This window comes from Notechis scutatus, chromosome 1 (genome assembly GCF_049901735.1).
Source record: "Notechis scutatus isolate UNSWTSFEM ecotype Mainland chromosome 1, rNotScu1.2, whole genome shotgun sequence".
NCBI lineage: Eukaryota > Metazoa > Chordata > Lepidosauria > Squamata > Elapidae > Notechis > Notechis scutatus.
The window spans coordinates 138574077-138594447 of record NC_142009.1 but is presented as its reverse complement, the minus strand read 5'-3'; the positions used below and the strand labels follow the sequence as shown (position 1 = coordinate 138594447).

General features: G+C 36.2%; 1 protein-coding gene across 6 annotated transcripts in view; it reads left to right on the top strand.

Annotated features, from left to right (window-relative positions):
• SMC6 (structural maintenance of chromosomes 6) overlaps positions 1 to 20371 on the top strand; it is a 49893-nt gene that overhangs the window by 19929 nt on the left and 9593 nt on the right. For 3 of the 6 annotated variants that reach the window (XM_026675579.2, XM_026675577.2, XM_087946998.1), the window contains exons 16-26: positions 859 to 973; positions 1512 to 1672; positions 2857 to 2992; positions 3637 to 3711; positions 7468 to 7638; positions 9443 to 9580; positions 10820 to 10965; positions 11630 to 11755; positions 12515 to 12620; positions 18040 to 18192; positions 18655 to 18752. In XM_026675579.2, coding sequence (XP_026531364.1) covers positions 859 to 973; positions 1512 to 1672; positions 2857 to 2992; positions 3637 to 3711; positions 7468 to 7638; positions 9443 to 9580; positions 10820 to 10965; positions 11630 to 11755; positions 12515 to 12620; positions 18040 to 18192; positions 18655 to 18752 — 1425 coding nt within the window. Of the gene's footprint in view, positions 1 to 858; positions 974 to 1511; positions 1673 to 2856; positions 2993 to 3636; positions 3712 to 7467; positions 7639 to 9442; positions 9581 to 10819; positions 10966 to 11629; positions 11756 to 12514; positions 12621 to 14939; positions 15095 to 18039; positions 18193 to 18654; positions 18753 to 20371 lie in introns of those variants that run through there. The other 3 variants (XM_087947029.1, XM_087947009.1, XM_087947035.1) reach the window with 2 other exon arrangements.

Below are 20371 nucleotides of genomic sequence, written 5' to 3'. Positions count from 1 at the left end.
TCTAAATCAGCCTTAATTAAAATGAATTCCTTTATTCCCACTTGTCTGATGTAGATTGAACGATATTGTTTTAATTAAAGCTCAGTCATAATTTATATACTAGGAAATAAACTCAATGAGAGATATTTTAAAATAACTGCATATAATTAGTTGTAAGTAACTTCTGAGATTGGCATCAATAAATATGAGATTTACTTTTGTCACCTTTAGCTCATTATAGTGGTTTACAATGGCATATTGATAACAATTCTTGACACATGTGAACACTGTTCTCCCATTTATGAGGACTTTTAATAGAGTATATAATTTATATCCAGTATATGCTTTTTTTAACATACAGACTTTTATAAGCCTCCACTAATTAAAAGGAGGAAACAAGTAACTTCTGAATTTTTTTTCGGTTTGGAGAATTCTCTAAAAATTTAGGAGTTAGTATGCAGTAGTCTTTTTTTTCCCCAGTTTAATTGTGTTTAATTAATTCTAAACTGTTCTATGCCAGAATTATCCTTCCATGTTTAAACCAATCCTCCAGTTTGCTATTTGCCACTCTGAATTGTTTTCATTTTTTCCCAATTAAAACTCATAAAACTATATCCCAGTCAGAACAGTAAAAAATTCTGAATTATGTTGGTCATAAATGTTTTATTTTATTCCTCATGATAAACCCTGTAAACCTCCATGTTTTTTTTTCAGGGTAGAAATGTTTTTTAAGGTTTCCTGTTTCTATGCCCATTGCCAGAAATTTCCCCTAAAACCAAGATAACTTCTGTTGTGGAACAGATTCACTGGTTATAAAGATTAATTCTTAATATTATATGTTGTCACAACAATGTATCTTACTGTTTTAACTTCCCGTAGGGCTGTTTTTCACCCTAACTTCCCAACAGTTTTGACGGCATTAGACATTGACAATCCAGTAGTAGCCAATTGCTTAATAGACATGAGGAGCATAGAGACTGTCCTACTGATTAAAGTAAGAATTCACTCTCATACTTGTAATGCATACAGACTGTTAGCATGATATTTTTGTGATAATTCATTTTATTTAGGATCAAGACAGACTACTCATTATGCTATTTGTGTTTTGTACCAAATCATGTTCAGATGTTTATCAAGTTATTTTGCTATTATATAAGAGAATGAATATTGGGAGCTTAAAGGAAATGATAACAGGGTATAAAGAAAGACTTGCTCGTTTCGTCAACTGTGACAAGAGAGAAGTTAAAATCAGATTTGATTTAAGGCAGATTATCGGTTGGCTGTCACATCAAGGGGATGGTGTACTGATGATCTTAAGAGAATGAGTTCTTGCTTGAAATAGTTGTTGCATAAAGATAAATCCAATAGAGTACAGTATTGGAATAAACCTATTGGTATTCAGCTGGATATTTTAAATTGTAGTGATAACCATATTAAGAAAAGTTTTCAGTCCCATCTGTTTTAAATCTTGAGTTATCAATATTGAAGGTTTACTTGTAAATTGTTGATGTGCTTTATTATTTTTTTCTTAGAGTAATTATGAAGCTCGAAGAGTTATGCAGCACAACAAGCCTCCTAAATATTGTAAGGAAGCTTTTACTGCTGATGGAGATCAGGTGTTTGAGGAAAGATACTACTCTTCTGAAAATAGAGGGCCTAGGTTTCTCAGCAGAGATGTAGAAGCAGACATAAGGTTAGAATAACAGATGACAATTATTTTTATATTAATTCTGCTCTTTTTTTTGCTGCTACTTAAATTGTGTCTGTAGATAATCTATTATAGCAAACTAATTAATAGAAAACATGTGTTTGTTGATATGTACCATATTTTCCTGAAAATAAGACCCATTTTTATTTTCTTTTGGGCACCAAAATAAGCACTAGGGCTTATTTTTGGGGAAACACGCTTTCAGTGTGATCAGCCTGGCTGGGCGCCCCACCCTCCCCAGTGCACACACATGGACCCCCAAGCGCATGGGGACTGATGGTGTTCGGTAGCAGTTGCATCCCACCAGACCCTTAGTCAGCACACTCTGGAGCTGCAAAGAATGGAAGGCACAGCAGAAGGCAGGCAATCCTGACATGGAGTGGAAGGCAGGTGATCCCCATGCACTGTGCAGGCTGCAGGCAAGCCAAGAGACGTGAAGATGAACCTCCCGCAGCCACCCGCCACTCGGCTTTCCCATGGCCTGTGCATCCGGATCGCATGCCTCCTCCCCTCCCGCGCCTCTGCTGTCTGTGTCGCTGCGCGAAGACAGGCCTCCGGCAGCCAACCACTGCTCCAGCCCTCTGCTGCTTGGCTTTCGCATGGCACGTCCAGATTGCCTGCCTCCCCCCTGCGCCTCTGCTCTGTCTGCTACTTGCACAGGTACTCAACTCCCCTGTGATGCGTGGGCTGCAACTGCTACTAGATACCGTTGGCCCAGATATTCTCCGCTTCCTATGCTGACCATGGCCAACCTTTTCACTAGGGCTTAGTTTTGGGGAAGGGCTTATATTAGGCACACAAAAGAGTAGGCTGGGACTTATTTTTGGAGTAGGGCATATTTTTGGGGAAATGGCACATATACAAGCATGGAAAATAAAGGTATGAAAGAAAATAAACTTGGACAGTTATGAACTTTAAAGTGTTGTTTGTATTGCTTGCAAGTCTTTCTCTTCTACCAAGCCCAACCGACTACTTCTGCTGAACCAGTCCAAATTCAGTATTTTCTGTGGTGTCCAGTATACATAAAACGATTTTTATTTTATTAATCTCAATTTAAGAGCACAGTTATTTAAATCCATGCTCAACTGTTTTAAAAAGATTCTTCGCATTCTTGTAAAAATAGGTTTCTAGCTAAAGAGTAGTTGCAATTAATGCTTTATGTCTTTAAGTAATTTGGAGAGAGAAGTTGAAAACCGAAAAACTCATATCTTGGCAATACAACAACGAATAAGTTCTACTGAAATTGACATAAAACAGAACAAACGCTATCTGACTGATCATCAGCAGCACAAAAAAGAACTGCAGGTAAGAAGAACATAGCGGGCAACTTTTATTGGAAAGTAACTCTCATCCTGTTATCTACCACAGTAGGTTGAGCGGAATTCCTGAGTCAGCTGGTACAAGTAGATCTTAGGATCCCCAGATTTGCTATCCTGGAATATTTCATTTGAGGCTGCCTAGACAAGTATATCTTACCATGTCATGTTTTTCAAGGGCTCCCCCTCCCTCCCCAAGTCTCTCTGGCTGAAAAATCAACAGAAACTACTCTTAACACTTGACACAGCTTGGCTAGTTAATAATCTTTATTGTACAATATATCAGGATGAAGCCAGTTCTAATATTGTTGATGCTGTCTGTGGTGTGGTGGTTAAGGTGTATTAGGAAAGAGGGTTCTAGCCCATCCTCAGTCACAAAAACTCACAGGGTTTTTCTAGGCCAATCATTCTTTCTCAACCCAATCTATCTCACAGGATTATGAACGTGAAGAAAAGTAAGAGGATAATAATGTGTGTCACCTGGAGTTTCTGATTGGAAGATGGGATACGAATCTATTTTAGAAGAGTGCTTTTCTTTTTTATACTTGTTGTAATTTGACTGTAGCACTTTTAACCTCTCTGTTCATGGCTTACCTGGAATCTCAATTTTTAACATTTTTGTTTCTGTTACAGATAACAATGAGAAAAACAAAATTAGAAATTACAGACCTTGAAAACGTAGAAGAATCAGTGGTCATCTCTACATTAGTAAGAACTGTTTGAACACTTCCTATCTTTATATTATTTGGTACACCGTGATGTAGCTACTGAAGACTGACAGTAATTCCTAGAGTGAAGGATCTTATTACTTCCGAGAAATTGGTTTTATTTGCTGATTTGCATTACATCTTCCTCGGTTACTAGAGGAAGAAACAAGTGAAGAAATGTCTGCAGAAATTATGGATCTTTAGAACAAATATTGTGCTGGAGTCCTCATTTAGTGATTGCAATGGGAACCAGCAACTTGGTTGTTAAACTAAGTGGAAAATCATGTGACTGCCATAGTGCTTATGAAATTACAGAGCACGACATGTGTTAATTGATTATAATAGTGAACACATGACTGAGAGATTCTACAAAAGTCATACATGTGGCCGTTGGTTGAAAAGGTTACATTTTTGGCAACTTTGTAACTACAAATGCAGATAATCCTTGATTTACAGCAATTCATTTAGTGGCCGTTGAAGTTACAAAAGCACTGTAAAAAGTGACTTATGACCATTTTTCACACTTAGGACCGTTGCGGCATATCCCTAGTCACATGATCAAAGTTCAGATGCTTGGCAACAGACATTTATGACAGTTGCAGTGTCCCAGGGTCATGTGATTACCTTTTATGACCTGATAAGCAAACTCCATAGGGAAGCCAGATTCACTTAAAAACTGTGTTATTAAGTGAACCATTGCAGTGATTCACTTAACAAGTAGGGCAAGAAAGGTCATAAAATGGGACAAGATTCACTTAATAAATGTCTCAGCAACAGAAAATGTAGGCTCAGTTATGATCGTAAGTCGAGGACTACCTACAGGTAGTTGCTATCTGAGGCAGTCCCTAAGCAAGGATTACTATAGCGTAATTAGTGAATAAAATTTTCTATCAGTGGTGAGTAGCAACATATAGTGTTCTACAAAGAGCAACTCCATGTATTGGATTTGATTCTGTCTTTTTTTTTTTTTTAATAAAGTTTTATTGAGTTTTAACAAAACAAATAAAACATCTTATTTGAGTACAGCATCATTCCGGGTTATCACATTTCCATACAGACACAATTTCATATGCATATTCATCTTATGTATTCAACTTCATATCTTACTACTCTTTTTCCAACTTCTCACTATTTCTCCCTTCTCTTAATTTTCTTTTATGGTTATCTCATTTTCTTTTTATTCAATTGTATTTCTTTTACCTAAATTTCTGTATCTTTTTAAAAATTCGTTGTACTTATACTTTCGTCTGTCTTGTTTACAATTTCATATGTTCTCTTCCAACATTCTTAAGAAGCAAAATTCCCCCTATGATTGCCAATCGAAGTGCAACACCTTTAAATTTTATTGTTATTATCATATGAAATCTCATTAAACACTGAATTTGTGCATTCTAAAATTATAACATTCAAATTTCTAACATCTATTTTATATCATGTAGATCTTATTCAGACTCTGCTTGGTACTTCCCCTTGAAAATGTAAAAAGAAAAATTCTAAAATCATAGCAGAAATATATATATATATATATATATATATTATATATATATATGTGTGTGTATATATATATATATATATATATATATATATATATATATATATATATATACACACATATATATATAAAAACACATATATAAAAACAGTAAACAAAATAGTTATTCAAAATCATTCTAGTACTGGTATGAACCTTGTAAATCTTTCACATTTCTTTTCAGTATCTATCAATCTTTGAGAACAATTGAAATGTTTCCCTCCCCTTTTCATTATTACTTAACTGTTAATAAGCATACCATTGGATAGTCATAGAGTTTTATCTTATAAATTATTTACTATTAATAAGCAAAATAATTATTCAAATTCATTCTAATAATTCTAATAATAAATCTTTCACATTTCTTTTCAATAGTTTATCAATCTTTAGCAACAATTGCAATGTTTCCCTATCTTCTTTATTATTGCATTAATTATAAATAAACATACCATTACATAACAATACAGTTTTAACTCATAGATTATTTACTTATTTCATGTCTAACTCATTACAGTATTCTACTGTCACAACACTATCTTTTGTACCTTTGCAGAATCCTCACTTTTAACTAAATTTAACCATTGTCTCTGTGTTTTCTAGCTGAGCAAATACCTTTAATCCTAGTACGTTTCCCCTTTTTCTTTATTTCCTATTTTTGTCCCTCATAAGTTCTTTTCCTTTCTATCTTCCCCCCTTTTACTCATCTCTTTTTTTATACCCTTCTCTCTCTCATTTTCCCGTCTGTAGTCGTCTTCTTGCTCTTGAAGCTTTTCCTTTTGCTTTTCCTTTTGCTTTTCATAGTTCAGGATCTCCATTTCAAAAAATTCAAATACGAAGCCAAAGGATCTTCCTTCCCTTTCTGCATCTTCTTTCTGTTTTTTTAAGACTCATTTTCAATTCTTCCAGTAGTGATGGCATTTTAAACACTTTTGAACAACCACCCGATTGACTTTTAGTAAAAACAGAAAAAGAAAGAAAAAACCAATGCCAAAAACTTTTTTTTAAAATCACCAAATGATCCCAGACTGTTCCTTCTTGTTTCTTTCCTTTCCGTGGGTTACTGTATCTTTTAATAAGATTTCAGTTACAATGTATCCTCGGGAGTCTTCAAAGTTTCACTGTTAATCCTCTTTATTTTTCCAGGTGGCACTCCATTTTTCCTTTATTCCAAGTCCCACCCTTTTGCCTCCTCTTCTCCTTTTTAGGACTTTAAAATGACCAAGAAAAAATATTTATTCTCCTTTTGACACTTAGATTTCAGCTTAAGGTTGCCTATTAGTGTCAAAATAGATTAATATAAATTTCTTTCCATACCATTTGTAATTGTCAATATAAAGGTTAAAAAAGGGTTTTTAACCTCCTTTTCTCTCTCCTTTGCCGCTTAAAGATTTTCTTTCAGAAGTATCCTTCTCGGTACTTTTAGGTTCAGGGTACCTTGCTTAGATGTTCTCTGTTTAGCCCGGTCTGTCCTGCTTTCCTCTTTGTCTTCCTCCTGCACAATCTTATCCAGTTGGGTTCTTCTTTGAGGTGGCCATTTCTGACCACCGCTGCAACTGCCTTCAGGGAAGGGAGTTTAGACCAGCCAAGGAGGAGAGATGCGGCTCCCCTCCACTCGGCTAGCAGTCTTCCCCCTCTTCACCTCTACGGGGTGGCTTCAGCCCCAAATCCAAAGGATCGGGGCACTCCAGCGGCGAGCACAGATTGAAATTGCGCATGATCGCGGATTTCGGTCTGTCGTTGAAGAGACCCAAACCGGAAGTCCAGATTTGATTCTATCTTAAAAGGTACTCATGCAGTATAGTTTATATTGCTTCACTACAAATATAGACACCAATTGTTAGCGTATGGAATATTTATAAACCTCACTTCCAAAATATTTGGGGAAATAATATTAAAAATATTAAATTGTCACATGTTTCCAGTGCTTTGAGTAAAATAATTATTACCACCACATTATTTTGTGAAAATAACAAATCTGAAGTGTAATGGATAATAGATATTGAGAGACAATGATAAAATTGATAGCAATTGTCTCTAACACATTGGGATAAACCTGATTTTTACCTCATAATACTTCATAATACTTTTGACCTCTGCAAAAGCTTGTGTTACAATAAAGCTAATAGTGATAAAATCCTTACAATATGGTAAACTCTGTAGTGTCCTTGCTATCTTTTGTCAAGCTGAAACTCAATTAGTAATTCAAATTGACTTTTTTTACATCAGGAAGAAGAAATTAATGATAACCAACAGAAGATAGAAACTGTTAAAGAACGAATAAATAAGCAGAAGGCGAAACTGGAGGAATTGAAATGCCTTTTGCAAGAAGAAGAACAAAAATGTGCAGCCATTAAAGAGAAAATTAATCAAGTACAAGAAGAAGCAGCTGCAATCAAGGTACTATTATTACAATTCAGTATGGTGGACAGAATGAACAAACTATCTAAAAAGAGTGAAACAATGAATAGGTTATATCTTTTGATTCACATTTAAAAGATTTTAATTGTTACTGTGTTTGAGGTGCACCAGAAAATTCATAATAGTAGATACAATGTTCTATAATTTGGCCTGAATAGAACTTCCTCAGGAAAAAAATCTTTTCAGTCAGTAAAAACTATGAGTGAGCAGATTTTGGGTAGGAGTGCTAGCACAATCTATAGTTCTCCATCAAAATGATTGTTCTTTAAGCTAATGTAACACATTTCATATCAAACATTTTTTTAAAGAAGGCAAGCAAGGGAAAAATTGACTTGGGGACCCTTTATGCTGGAGATGGCTGATAGACTAATAGGGAAGAGCCTACCATTGTACCCATCTTGCCGTTGATTTTTTTGTTTCTGTATCTAATGTTCTTAATGTTTTAATATTTATTATTTTAATTGTAAGCTGCCCAGAGTTGCTTTGTAGTGTGAGATGGGAGGGGTATTTTTCTTTTTATTTATTAAATTTATTGACCATCCATCTGGGTGGTTTACAATATTAAAAAGATAAAATATTTCAAAACCTATACACCATAAGCACTAGATAATATAAAAGATAAATACTCAGCCCTAACTAAAAGATGCGGAGGGACGGAGTTGGGTGGAATTCAAATTTAACAACCAGTCCTGTGGGCGTGGCCTAATTTGTGAGTGTGGCTTGGTCATGTGACTGGATGGATGTGGCTTGTATGTAAATATTGTGAATGTTTATGTAAATATTGAATTTTTTATAAAAAAAGAGCAACTTTTACCCAAAATCAGGCAAAGAAGGCAGGTAGATTGAGTTGCTTGCAGAATCACAGAGTCACATATCTACCTTTCTGAAATCTGCTGCCTGAGTCTGCACTGAAAAATAGAAGCTTCAGTCCTAAGGAAGGTTCAGCTCTGCTCTCAGGCCACTTCTCCCCCACCCCAACCCCCTGAATACCACCTCTGACTGGACCTCAGGGGAGCCTCTTGGGTGAAGGCAAAGCAGTACAACAACAGTTTAGATTAGCTAGAAAGCAAGAATTCCAACGATTTCCTGCTTTCTAGCTAATCTAAATTGCCTGGCACGGCTGATAGTCGGAACAGCTGATTGTTGGAAGAAAAAAAAGAAAAATAGCAACTTACCAAAAATTAGGTGAAGGCACAACGCAGGCAAGTGAGATAAGGAGTGGTGGGGGTGGGGCGGGACCAGCCAGTGGCGTGATTTGCCGGTTTTCCGAACTGCACAGAATTGTAACAACCGGTTGTATAGAACTGGTCCAAACAGTAGAATCCCATCAGTAGGTTGAGCAGAGGAGGAGGTGGAATCTATTATTAGTCTATCAACCACCTTCAATGTGAAGCCTTCCCCCTCCTCCAATTGTGGAGCCCCAACCCAACTGTTAGAGGTAGGTCTTCAAGCTCCTAAGGAAGGTTAGGAGGGTTGGAACTGACCTCATTCTGTGGGACAAGATGTTCCAAAGAGGAGGAGCAAGAGAAGAGAAGGGTCTTCTGCATCCTGCCCACCATAATATCTTGGCTGATTGGGCCAACAGCATGCCTCCTCTGCAGTCCCATTGGGTTGAGATGGTCCTACAAGTAGCCTGGTCTCATGCCATGAAGGCCTTTAAAAGTGATTACAAATACCTTGAATTGCACCTGGAAACAAACTGGCAGCCAGTTCATTTATCTGCGGTGCATATACGTTTAATAAATTAGTTAACCTATCTTTGGTATTGATTTCCTCCTGATAGGATGGATTACATCAGGCAGAGGATGAACTGGAGAGAAGTAAAAACAATCTAAAGCATTACGAAGAAAAAGAAAGGCTCCATTTGGAATCCATAAAAGCATTTAAACATAACATAGCTACAAAAGAAAGAGAATTAGAGGTATTTACTTTCTTTAAGTATGATTGCAAAATTTCTTTGCAGTACAGTTGCCAACTGAATGATGGGAATAGTGGCAACTTTCTCTATTGTAATATGGTAACATAAAGAAAGGTAATATTCCCTATTGCATATTGTAATACATATTTTATGTATTTCTGTGGAGTTGATTTTAATTAACATAGCTAACAGTCCTTGCTAATAAAAATTACTAATTTAGTTTTCAAAGGCCTAGGGGAAATCAGAGTAATTATTTTTCTAGTTAGGCTTAGGTGCAGAAATAACCCGATAGAAACTCAGTATTCAAAGGCAATTAAATATATGATACTAGACAACGGAACCAAGCTTGCAAGGGGGAAAATGTAAAATTTTCAACGACTTCTAGCTTGCATTGTCAAATATTTAAATACTACTTTATATGGATGTTTAGGTTGATATAGCATGCAAAGTTCTGAAATGTTTTAGAGATATCATCACATTGATGCTAAATTGTATAATTTAGGACTTGTGCTGTGCTTCAGATCTGATAGAAAATGATGCTTTGGATTATGCGGGAGTATGAATTTAGTACCTGTCTGTAACTACTTTAATAAGTTGGGCAAGTGATATATCAGTATCTTTTTGCTCCAGATCCAAAGAACTGTATGTCTGCGGGTCTGTGTTTGTGTGAGTCTGTGTTTGAATACTTTAAAGAATTTTTTATAAAAGGTTCAATATTTTAAGTAATATGTTAAATAAGTTACACTAAATGTTAAAATAATAAACTAGAGCAACATAATTTAAAACTTTAGAGCTGTATAAATACCCTGAAAAAGGCTTTTCCAGTTTGACATGACAAAGCACCCAGCACCTCAGCCTTTATTAGCTAGAAAATCACAAGGGATGGGGCAATTTTATTTGTATTTATGAGGAGCAGGTCAATACTTTTAATAAATATTAAAATAATAAATAATCTGACCTATATTTGTTCCAGCTTTATGCTGCTGGATTCCTTCCCATTTCTTTTTGATTTTTACAGAGGGCTAATATGCAGCCCATTGCTATTCAGATTTTATTGCATCCAGCATTTGTGTATTTTCTTCCTTTGCACCTATACTTGCTCTTAATGTTTTAAACCTTCTTCTGTTCCCTTTATTATACTTAGTTTCACTTCACTTTGTTATTTTTTCTATATTACTGCATTATTTTCATCCAAAAATGTAATGAAAATTATCTTTTGCCATATTTTAACATATATATTAGGAAATGATTGTAAAGGCTTCAAAGATCCATCCAGAGCGATTAGAAATAACTAGGACTTATAAAAGTCTTGATACAGAAATGAATCGTTTGAGACAAAAAATAAATTCAGAAAGAGAACGTACTGGAGATAGAGAAGAAATAATAAGGTAAGTGTGTATGTGCATGTGTATGTGTATGTAAATTAATTTTGTATGTGAGGATGAGTAAATATGTAGGAGACATCTGAACCCTACATCAAAGTTTCGTAGCTTAGCTTTCAATTTTTTAAAATTAACATGACGTTCCATAACTCTCTGACTAACAGGTGAATGCCCTCAAAATAATTATTTCCAAATTAATTTATATTCTGAGAGGGATTCCAGTTCATATGTCTGGAAAATATTTTTAAAAAATAAAATCATAATACATTGAAAATGTTTGTGGAGTTCATTGATTTTCTGAATCTGGAGCTATATCATCATTTTTACCTATTAAGTATTAAATACTGAAAATCAACAATTGGTGTTAATTTTCCAATTTGGGCAACTTTGTGTTCCTAACTAATACTGTGTTTCATGAAACAATACTTCTTTTTCACTGTAGAAAGTCACTATCATTGAGGGCCCCCAAATTTTAGTTTTTTCTCTTCCTGGAATGTCATTCCAAATTGTTCAGGATAGTCTTCCAGGCATCCAGAAAAACTTCCTTAGAACATACAGTAGCTGGCTGCCTCAGGTTATAGGCATCTTTCTCCCTTAGAATTTTCCTAGGTTACTTTGATATTGGTTTGAAACTAATGTTTCTTTTTCTTTGTTCTTTTTAAATATGCAGACAACTTCAGGAAGCAAAAGAAAAATACCAGAGTGCAGAAAGCAAAAGCAAAAATTTGAAGAAATTCATTAAACTATTGGATGAGATGATGGTTCAGAGACATAAAACATATCTGCATTTTAGAAGGTAGGCATTATGTGCGTGTGTGTGATATTTTTAAAAATATCCAGTAAGTTAAGGATCTAATAAGAGACAATGACAGTTTGAACTTATTTAAATTTGTGACTTACATGTTTCATGTTAACAAGAACCAATGTGGTGATACAGAACAGCAATTACAGTTTTGTATAATTGAATCACTGTGCATACTTCTTAAAACGGGTGTCAAACCCGTGTCATCATGGCAGTGTCACATGATGTATCGGGACATTTCCCCCCCTTCGCCAAACCAGGTATGGGCGTGGCCAGCATGTGATGCATGTGGCCTGTGGGCTGTGAGTTTGACAGCCCTGTCTTAAAAGAAATTGAAGTCAATAGGCAGAAGGGATTGTTTGTTGTAAGTAGATTTATCTTCAAAAATAGTCCTATTACTTAATTTTATTTCCTGGTGCCACAGAAGTTTATTAAACTTCAAATTTTGTTTGAAATACTAGCTTTTTTTAGTAATTATAAATATATGCAAGAGGCTGAACAGCAGGTATGTTCTTAACAGATTCAGCCTGGTTTATGAGAACAGGTTGTTTAATTGTCTCTAGGATGGAGGTTTCTGTTCACTCTTGCCTTTGGCAGGACAAGTAAGACTGCACTAAGAAGGATAAAGGAGCAGCACTGGAGCTGACACATATAGACAAACCCCAAGTTGTCTGTTAGTGTCGTTTCATATGTTATTTAATAAATTTTCAATTTCTTTCGTATCTTCTTTTCCCCAATATCTTCATTTTGAAGGTTTCTTACTATGCGATGCAAATATTACTTCGACTCTTTGTTAAATCAGCGGTCGTATTCTGGAAAAATAGAGTTTGACCACAAGAATGAAAGACTTTCAATTACGGTAAGTCAGGTTTTCAGTTTACTTTTGTTTTTGTTGTTATTTTATTTTCTGTATTGTTTAGAATGCGCTGATCATTGAATAAAGATTTTTTTTCCCCCTACACTATGCCAGTTCAAGTTTATACATTTAACAAAGATTGGCCTTAAAATGAAATGGAAAATAATGGTTTCACTCCTCCACACAACCTGCATACGAATGAGCTTCCATGTGAGCACTCTGTTGTACAAAATCATTCCCTTGCAAAAAATAGAAGCAGAGTATTTTTTTTTTAATACCTCAGAGCAAACAGAAAATAATATGCGCTTTTCCCAAAGACACAAATGCTCCCTAGGTCATTGCCTCAATTTAATAGTACTTTATTATCCAAAAAGCTAGAGCTGGCAGGGAAGGCAAAAACAAGCCACTTCTGTACTGTTGCCATGAAAACTGTCATTAGCAGTCAAGCTTGACTTATGAAAACCTCCCCCCCCCTTAGAAAAGAGCTGGCTCAATAATTCATGAAACTTCAGTCACTACTGAATCGAATGTGTCTCATTTTTGTGTCTTAAATGTATGAAAATGTTAGAGTCATCTTCGATTATTATATCACCAGATTGGGAGTTCTTGTAATTAATTGAGGTCTTGTGAACAATATCTAGTCGTCAGAGATGATTAAGCAACTTTTCATAACAAATCTGGATTTTTCCCCCCCATATTCCCATTTTAATACATATTATACTTAATTATTCTCCGTCCCACTATTCTTGTCTTCTGCTTCCCAATTAATCCATAACAGCTTTATTTTAGAAGGAAAACTAGATTAAAATAATGAAATACCTAAGGGTATTTATAAGTGCATTTTTATACCTGACAAATTGCCTTTCAGGATGTGTAATTCCTTCTACATTAAAGTCTTTGTACAGGTAGTCCTCAACTTATGACCACAGTTGAGCCCAAAATTTCTGTTGTTAAGTGAGGTTTGCCCCATTTTATGATCTTTCTTGCCACAGTTGATAAATTAGTAACCCAGTTGTTAAGTTGAATCTGGTTTCTCCATTGACTTTGCTTGTGAGAAGGTCACAGAAGGTGATCACATGACCCTGAGACACAGCCACAATCAGTGAACCAGTTGCCAAGCACCTGAATTTTGATTACATGATCATGAGGATGCTACAAAGGTCATAACTCTGAAAAATGATCATAAATCACTTTTTTCAGTGCAGTTGTAACTTTGAACTGTCACTAAATGAACTGTTGAAAGTCAAGGACTGCCTATATCGTAAGATATTATATTTTGCATATTTTAAGTACATAAACATTTGTACATATTAAAATAATTCCTGAATATTCATTCAGGTTATATTATTTTTAATTGTAAACATTTTCCCTTTTTTAATGGTTTGAGGCTTTAATAGATCAAAAATTGTTTCCAGTTACTGTGGCAGAAATTAAGATAGTTTACAAAGATTAGGTCAAATTCACTGTTACCTATATAAGTGTGATATTGTTGTTAAGTATAGCTTTTCTTGAGCAATATGGAACAGTAAAGACTTTATGAGGAAACTTCACTACAAGGAAGTGAGAATGTTACATCTGATTTTGAACATGGCGGATCAGTTGGTATTTGTTGGGTTTTGTTTTTTTAATTGTCAATGTTAATGTTTAGGCCACTTATATATATTGACAGTTTATTGATAGTTATTAACAATCAGGAATTCCACATTAATGAATACATGGAATTAATTCCCAAAGGTATAAACATGTTGGTGAAAGATAGACATAATGCTTAGCTTCTCTTTCACCATTTTTATTGGCTTTCATAATAACCATGGAATTAATGGACTTGACTCTCTCTGGCCAATTTTTAAGTTAAACAAATAGGGGAAGAAGCAGGGAACTGCTCTGTCTCATATTTGTGAGTATGGTTCTAGCCTGAAAAATGTTTTAGAGGTGACTTTATGAGACAAAAACTGGGATTCAATTTTTCATAGTCCTGCAATTTTTAATTGTAAAGATCATCACATAGCTGAACGTTCTTGAAATTGCTCGTGATGTTTCTTTTTTAATATAAATCAAAATTATTTTCATATTGGGGAGTAGTAATGACATTTGTCACCTCAAGATGTCCCCATAATTCTAAAAGATGGACTGCACTGAATATTTTGCAGAAAAACAGTAAATGTCTTCTGGCTACTTTTTCTTAGCATAATATTTTATTGCTATTTAAGTTTAATTGTAAATACAGGGTGATGTGATTGCCTGTGTTTATAGTATTAGATACTTTGGATGCAATTCATGAAGTGTCGTGGTGATGAATATTTCATTCATTTCAATGTCTAGCTTACTAAGAAGTAGATTAAAGGCGCTGGCAGAGGTCATCTCAGAACCACTGCACCATATCTTTCAAAAATCCTGGAGCACCGGGGACTACCAGAGGACTGGAAAAGAGCTGATGTGGTTCCCATCTTCAAAAAAGGAAAAAAAAAAAAAAAACAGACCCTGGAAACTATAGACCAATCAGCCTAACATCAATACCCGGGAAGATACTGGAAAAGATAATAAAAAAACAGATCTGCCAACATCTAGAAACAAGTAAAGTAATAACTAGCAGTCAGCACGGGTTTGTTAAGAACAGATCATTCCAAACCAATCCTATTTCATTCTTGAACATAGTGACTAAATTAGTAGACCAGCAAAATACTGTAGACATAATTAGATTTCAGCAAGGCATTTGACAAAGTAGACCACAGTCTACTTCTTAGTAAGCTAGAAAAAAGTGGGATAGATAGCACCACCACTAGATGGACTTGCAACTGGCTGACAAACCATACTCAATGAGTAGTCCTTAATGGGTCTAAGTCTACATGGAGGGAAGTAAGCAGTAGGGGGCCACAAGGTTCCATCTTAGGCCCAGTACTCTTCAATATCTTCATTAACGACTTAGATGAGGGAATAGAAGGGGAACTTACCAAATTTGCAGATGATACTAAGCTGGCAGGAATAGCTAACACCCAAGAAGATAGGCTCAAGATTCAGATGGATCTTCACAGACTAGAACACTGAGCCGTATCTAACCAAATGAAATTCAATGTAGAGAAAAGTAAAGTCTTACACTTAGGCAAGAAAAAACAAAAGTACACATATAGACTGGGTGAAACCAGGCTCAATAGCAGTAACTGTGAGAGGGATCTTGGAGTCTTAGTGGACAACTAGCTAAATATGAGCCAGCAGTGTGCAGCAGCAGCCAAAAAAGCTAATGCAATCCTAAGTTGTATTAACAGAGGGATACAATCGAGATCAAGTTAGATACTAATACCATTCTATAAAGCCCTAGTAAGACCACACCTAGAGTATTGCATCCAGTTTTGGTCACCACAGTATAAAAAAGATGTTGAAACTCTAGAAAAAGTACAGAGAAGAGCAACCAGGATGATTAGGGGACTGGAGACTAAGGCATACGAAGAACGGTTGCAGGAACTGGGCGTGGCTAGTTTAGTGAAGAGAAGGACCAGGGGAGACATGATAGCAGTTTGCCAATATTTGAGGGGCTGCCACAGAGAGGAAGGGGGTCAAGCTATTTTCTAAAGCACCTGTAGGCCAGACAAAGAATAATGGATGAAAACTGAACAAGGAGAGATTTAACCTGGAAATAAGGAGAAACTTTCTGACAGTGAGAACAATCAACCATTGGAACAGCTTGACCTTGGAAGTTGTGGGAGCGCCATCACTTGAGACCTTCAAGAAGAGATTGGACTGCCATTTGTCAGAAATGGTGTATGGTCTCCTGCTTGGATGGGAGGTTGGACTAGATGATCTATAAGGTCCTTTCAGACTCTTAATTATCTGTTATCTGTTATCAAGATTGATCAACTCCTTTTCTTCGGTATAAACTTGCCTACCAGCAGCTGTCCATTCCAACCTTAAGACTTAGCATTCATCCAGCAGTAGAAAGGCAGCATCATATGATCATTCATTGAACAGTACTTATTGGACTTCCTTTCACAAGAAAGAACACAAATTTCATTTTTGACCCTTAACTACAAAGAGAGAGAATTACCCATTATATAGAATTATACAGAATACATTATACAGAATGCTGGACATTAAAGTCATGTATTCAAACATAACTATTTTGAAACTGAAAGGTTAACATTCAAAATGTTTTGCACAACACTACCCTCTAAAGTTTTTTCTTTCAAATATAGAAGAATGGAGTAATTTTTCACATGATTAACCAGGGTTCCAGCAATTTTTGAGAAGCATTTGCTACACAAAGAAACCTCAGTTACCCTATAGCCTCTCAATTAAGGCATTTAGAGCAATCTACACCATAGAAAATTCTGCCCAAAGATAGCAGCAATATGCTTGCTTAGACTAGAGTTGACAGTGAGGAGAACACGAGTTGCCCATTCAGAACATGTGAGCTGTAAAAGAACATTCAGAACATGTGACCTGTAATTCAGGAATTACAGTGAATTATTATTTTTTTAAAGAAGGCATTTTGTACCATTTGTCTTGTAATGGAATACTTGAGGATGTAAAAGAATATATAGACGACTGCAAAATTGGTTAGATTGTATTTGGTTTTCCATTAAGATTATTATTACCAGATGTACTAGTCAGGAGATGAAGCTTCCGGATGAATCAGTCAAAGGTTGATGTTCAGTCATGATCCAACTTTAGTACTGTTTTTTTTAAAAGAATTTAAAATAGGCCAGCAACCAAGAAAACAAATGTTTACAAATGATTATCAATACATCATGTTGGCAATTAGAGTGAGAGAGTGTCCGTGAAATGCTAGGTTTCCTATTTAATTTGTCATTATTGTCTCTTGGGGACAACTTAGTTGTTTTCTCATACTAACAGGAAAAATATATATAGATACTCCTCAACTTAAAACCAATTGCTTAATTATTTTAATGGTTCAAAATCACAACTGACTTCCACAGAACTACTTATGACCCGTTTTTGGAATTACAATGGCCTACACTCCCATTGTGCAATTGCATTTTGGGCACTTGGCAACCAACTCACCTTTACAGGTGTTTGCAGCCTCCCGTGGTTATGGGATCACCCACCTTGGTTGTACATGGACTTCTCAGTAAAGTTTGAAATGTCATTCTGAACTGCTTGAAGGGGTTCATTACTGGCAATGCTGTACTGTGTTAAAAGTGCTTCTGCCTTCTCCATCATTGCTCATTTGGTTGCCTTGCACAGAAGTGGTGGTGCTGGGGTTAAAACAGATTCTTGGGACCTTCTGTTTTGTCATCCAGCCACCACTGCCCCCCCCCCCAGCCTCTACTTCAGTCCCAGCAGAGCCAGTGCTGTCACCACCACTGAGAGGAGTGCTTTCTCAAACTAGGTGCTGTGGCCAGCTGCCACACTGCAAAGTCCAGGGCCCCATCTTATAATTTCAGTTACATATTTTTTCTTTTTGAAGGTGCAGCCTGGAAATGGAAACAAAGCTGCTCTTGATGACATGAAATCTCTCTCTGGAGGTGAACGTTCCTTCTCCACTTGCTGCTTCATCCTCTCTTTGTGGTCTATTGCTGAATCTCCTTTCAGATGCTTGGATGAATTTGATGTATTTATGGTATGGTTGGCTGAATTTATGTACAATATTTTAATGTAAATTTATGTAAAATATTAGATCATGGACGGGCTAATTTAGTGGGTAGCTTGGAATTTCTTTTTCTTGGTTTATTTGTTATGTGTTTTTGTGGATGTTTTTATTGTTTTAATATTTTTTAAATGTGTTTTATAATTTTATAATTGTAAGCTTTCCGAGACAGTTGGTTGAATTGGGCAGCTGTAGAAATTGAATGAATGAATAACTAAATAAATTTACAGTACTTTTGTGCCATTAGTTTTTAGCCATTGTGCTCAGACGAATCAGATTACCTAACCCTGAATTAAACAAAGTTGATGTAAAATAGCTGTTATAAAAGAAAAAGTGGCATTGGAATTGGTCTTTAAGACAATAATATACATTGAATTGTTTTGAAATTTTAAATGTTTTTTTAATAACGTTTAGCACAACTTCGATATCTTTTAGGACATGGTTAACAGGAGAATTGCAATGGACATGATGCTTAAGATGGCAGACTCCCAACGTTATCGGCAGTTTATTCTGCTCACTCCTCAGAACATGAGGTATCTATTATACATTTCCCGGTCTCTATCCTTAAAGGCATTTTCATAGTTTCAAAAAATATTTCATTTATCATGTATCATTATCTTTTATCTATACTCTCAAATTTTAATACTTTTGTGTGATTTTTATAAGGTCTGAGGACCAGCCCGACCACAGGATTGGACCCTAACTTCAATAGCTGTTATTTCAGGAGATAACTTCTTTCTATTGCTTTTTTAAAATAGAATACTTCTTTTGTTGTTATTTAAGTGATTTGTAATAAGTTATGCATTTGTGAATTATTGATTTTTAGATGATGTTAATTTTTTTCCTCCCTGTGGGTTCATGTCCTTTGTAGACAAACTTTTTCAATCTTCCTATATTCATTCAGAATTTGGATTCTAACAATAAGATTGGGTTCATTGTCCCCAGAAATGAGTGAGGAGATCACTTAGGGGCAGGGGTGTCAAACTCAAGGCCCATGGGCTGAATCTGGGTGCTTAAATCTGGCCTGCGAGGCCAGCCTGGAAATAGCAAAGGACTGGTCCGTTGTGCCTCTGGCAGCCAAAATGCGGCATGGAGGAGTTATATGTGCCCCCCCAGTGCCCTGTTTTAGGGCCTGGACAGCCTCCTGCAGCACTATGCAAGCCAAAATGTAGAGGGGCGGGGCTCACGTCGCCCTCCCACCCCATTATGGCCAGCAGGGTGCTGCAGGAGGCTTCCGTCCTGTCACCCCACCAGCCGGCCCACAGAGGAGAACTCCAGTTTGACACTCCTGACTTTCAACAAACTTCCCATGCAGTCTTGAGATAGGAGCCCTCAGCAAGCTTGAGCCTGTTAGCACCTGGAGGAAAAGCTTGAGCAGTTGACTCTTAAGTTTAGTTCTCACGTGGCATTTAGCAGAAGTGCTGTTGCCATTGTTATACCTGTGGGTAAAATGTTCAGTCAAAAGCTATTGCTATCAGATTGGTGACTAGTTTATAAAGTAAAAAAATAAAAATGAGCAATGGGAATATGAATATCCTAGTATTCAGAGTAGCTTTGTGCAATATTGAATCCCATGGATTTTAATGTATAATGAACAGGTTTTGCAGATTACCTTCTTGCTCAGAGTCTGCAAGATTTACAAATGTAACTACAACAACCTTGATAGATGCCACTTCATTAGTTCTTTAGTTCACTTTTATAGTAAAGAAGGTGTCGCGTCGAGCGACCGGTCCGTTGTTTCAATCTTCCGGTTTGCTGCTGAATTCCTTTCAAGAAGCAATTTGGCAGGACCCTCTCAAGGGTGAAGCTTAGCGGGACCCTCGCAAGGGTGAGGTTTAGCGGGACTCTCGCAAGAGTGAGTGCCAAGCACAAAGAAAAAGACACGAAACAAAGCAATTTCTTTAGGTGAGGAAGCACATCGCGCCTGGGGCAGATGGAATTGTCCCGGCGGCCCCGATTGCTTTGCGCTGTCCTCTTTTATTGTGCTGAATCAAAGAAGGGGGTGAGAGGGATTGCAGGAAACAAAGAAGTTATAGGGTTAATCATTACAACCAAGATACGTGACACAAGGAGCAAACTACATGACTGATAGTTTTCCGGTAAACATGTCTTAATACTGAATACACATCTTTTAGCTGACACAGACTTCTGG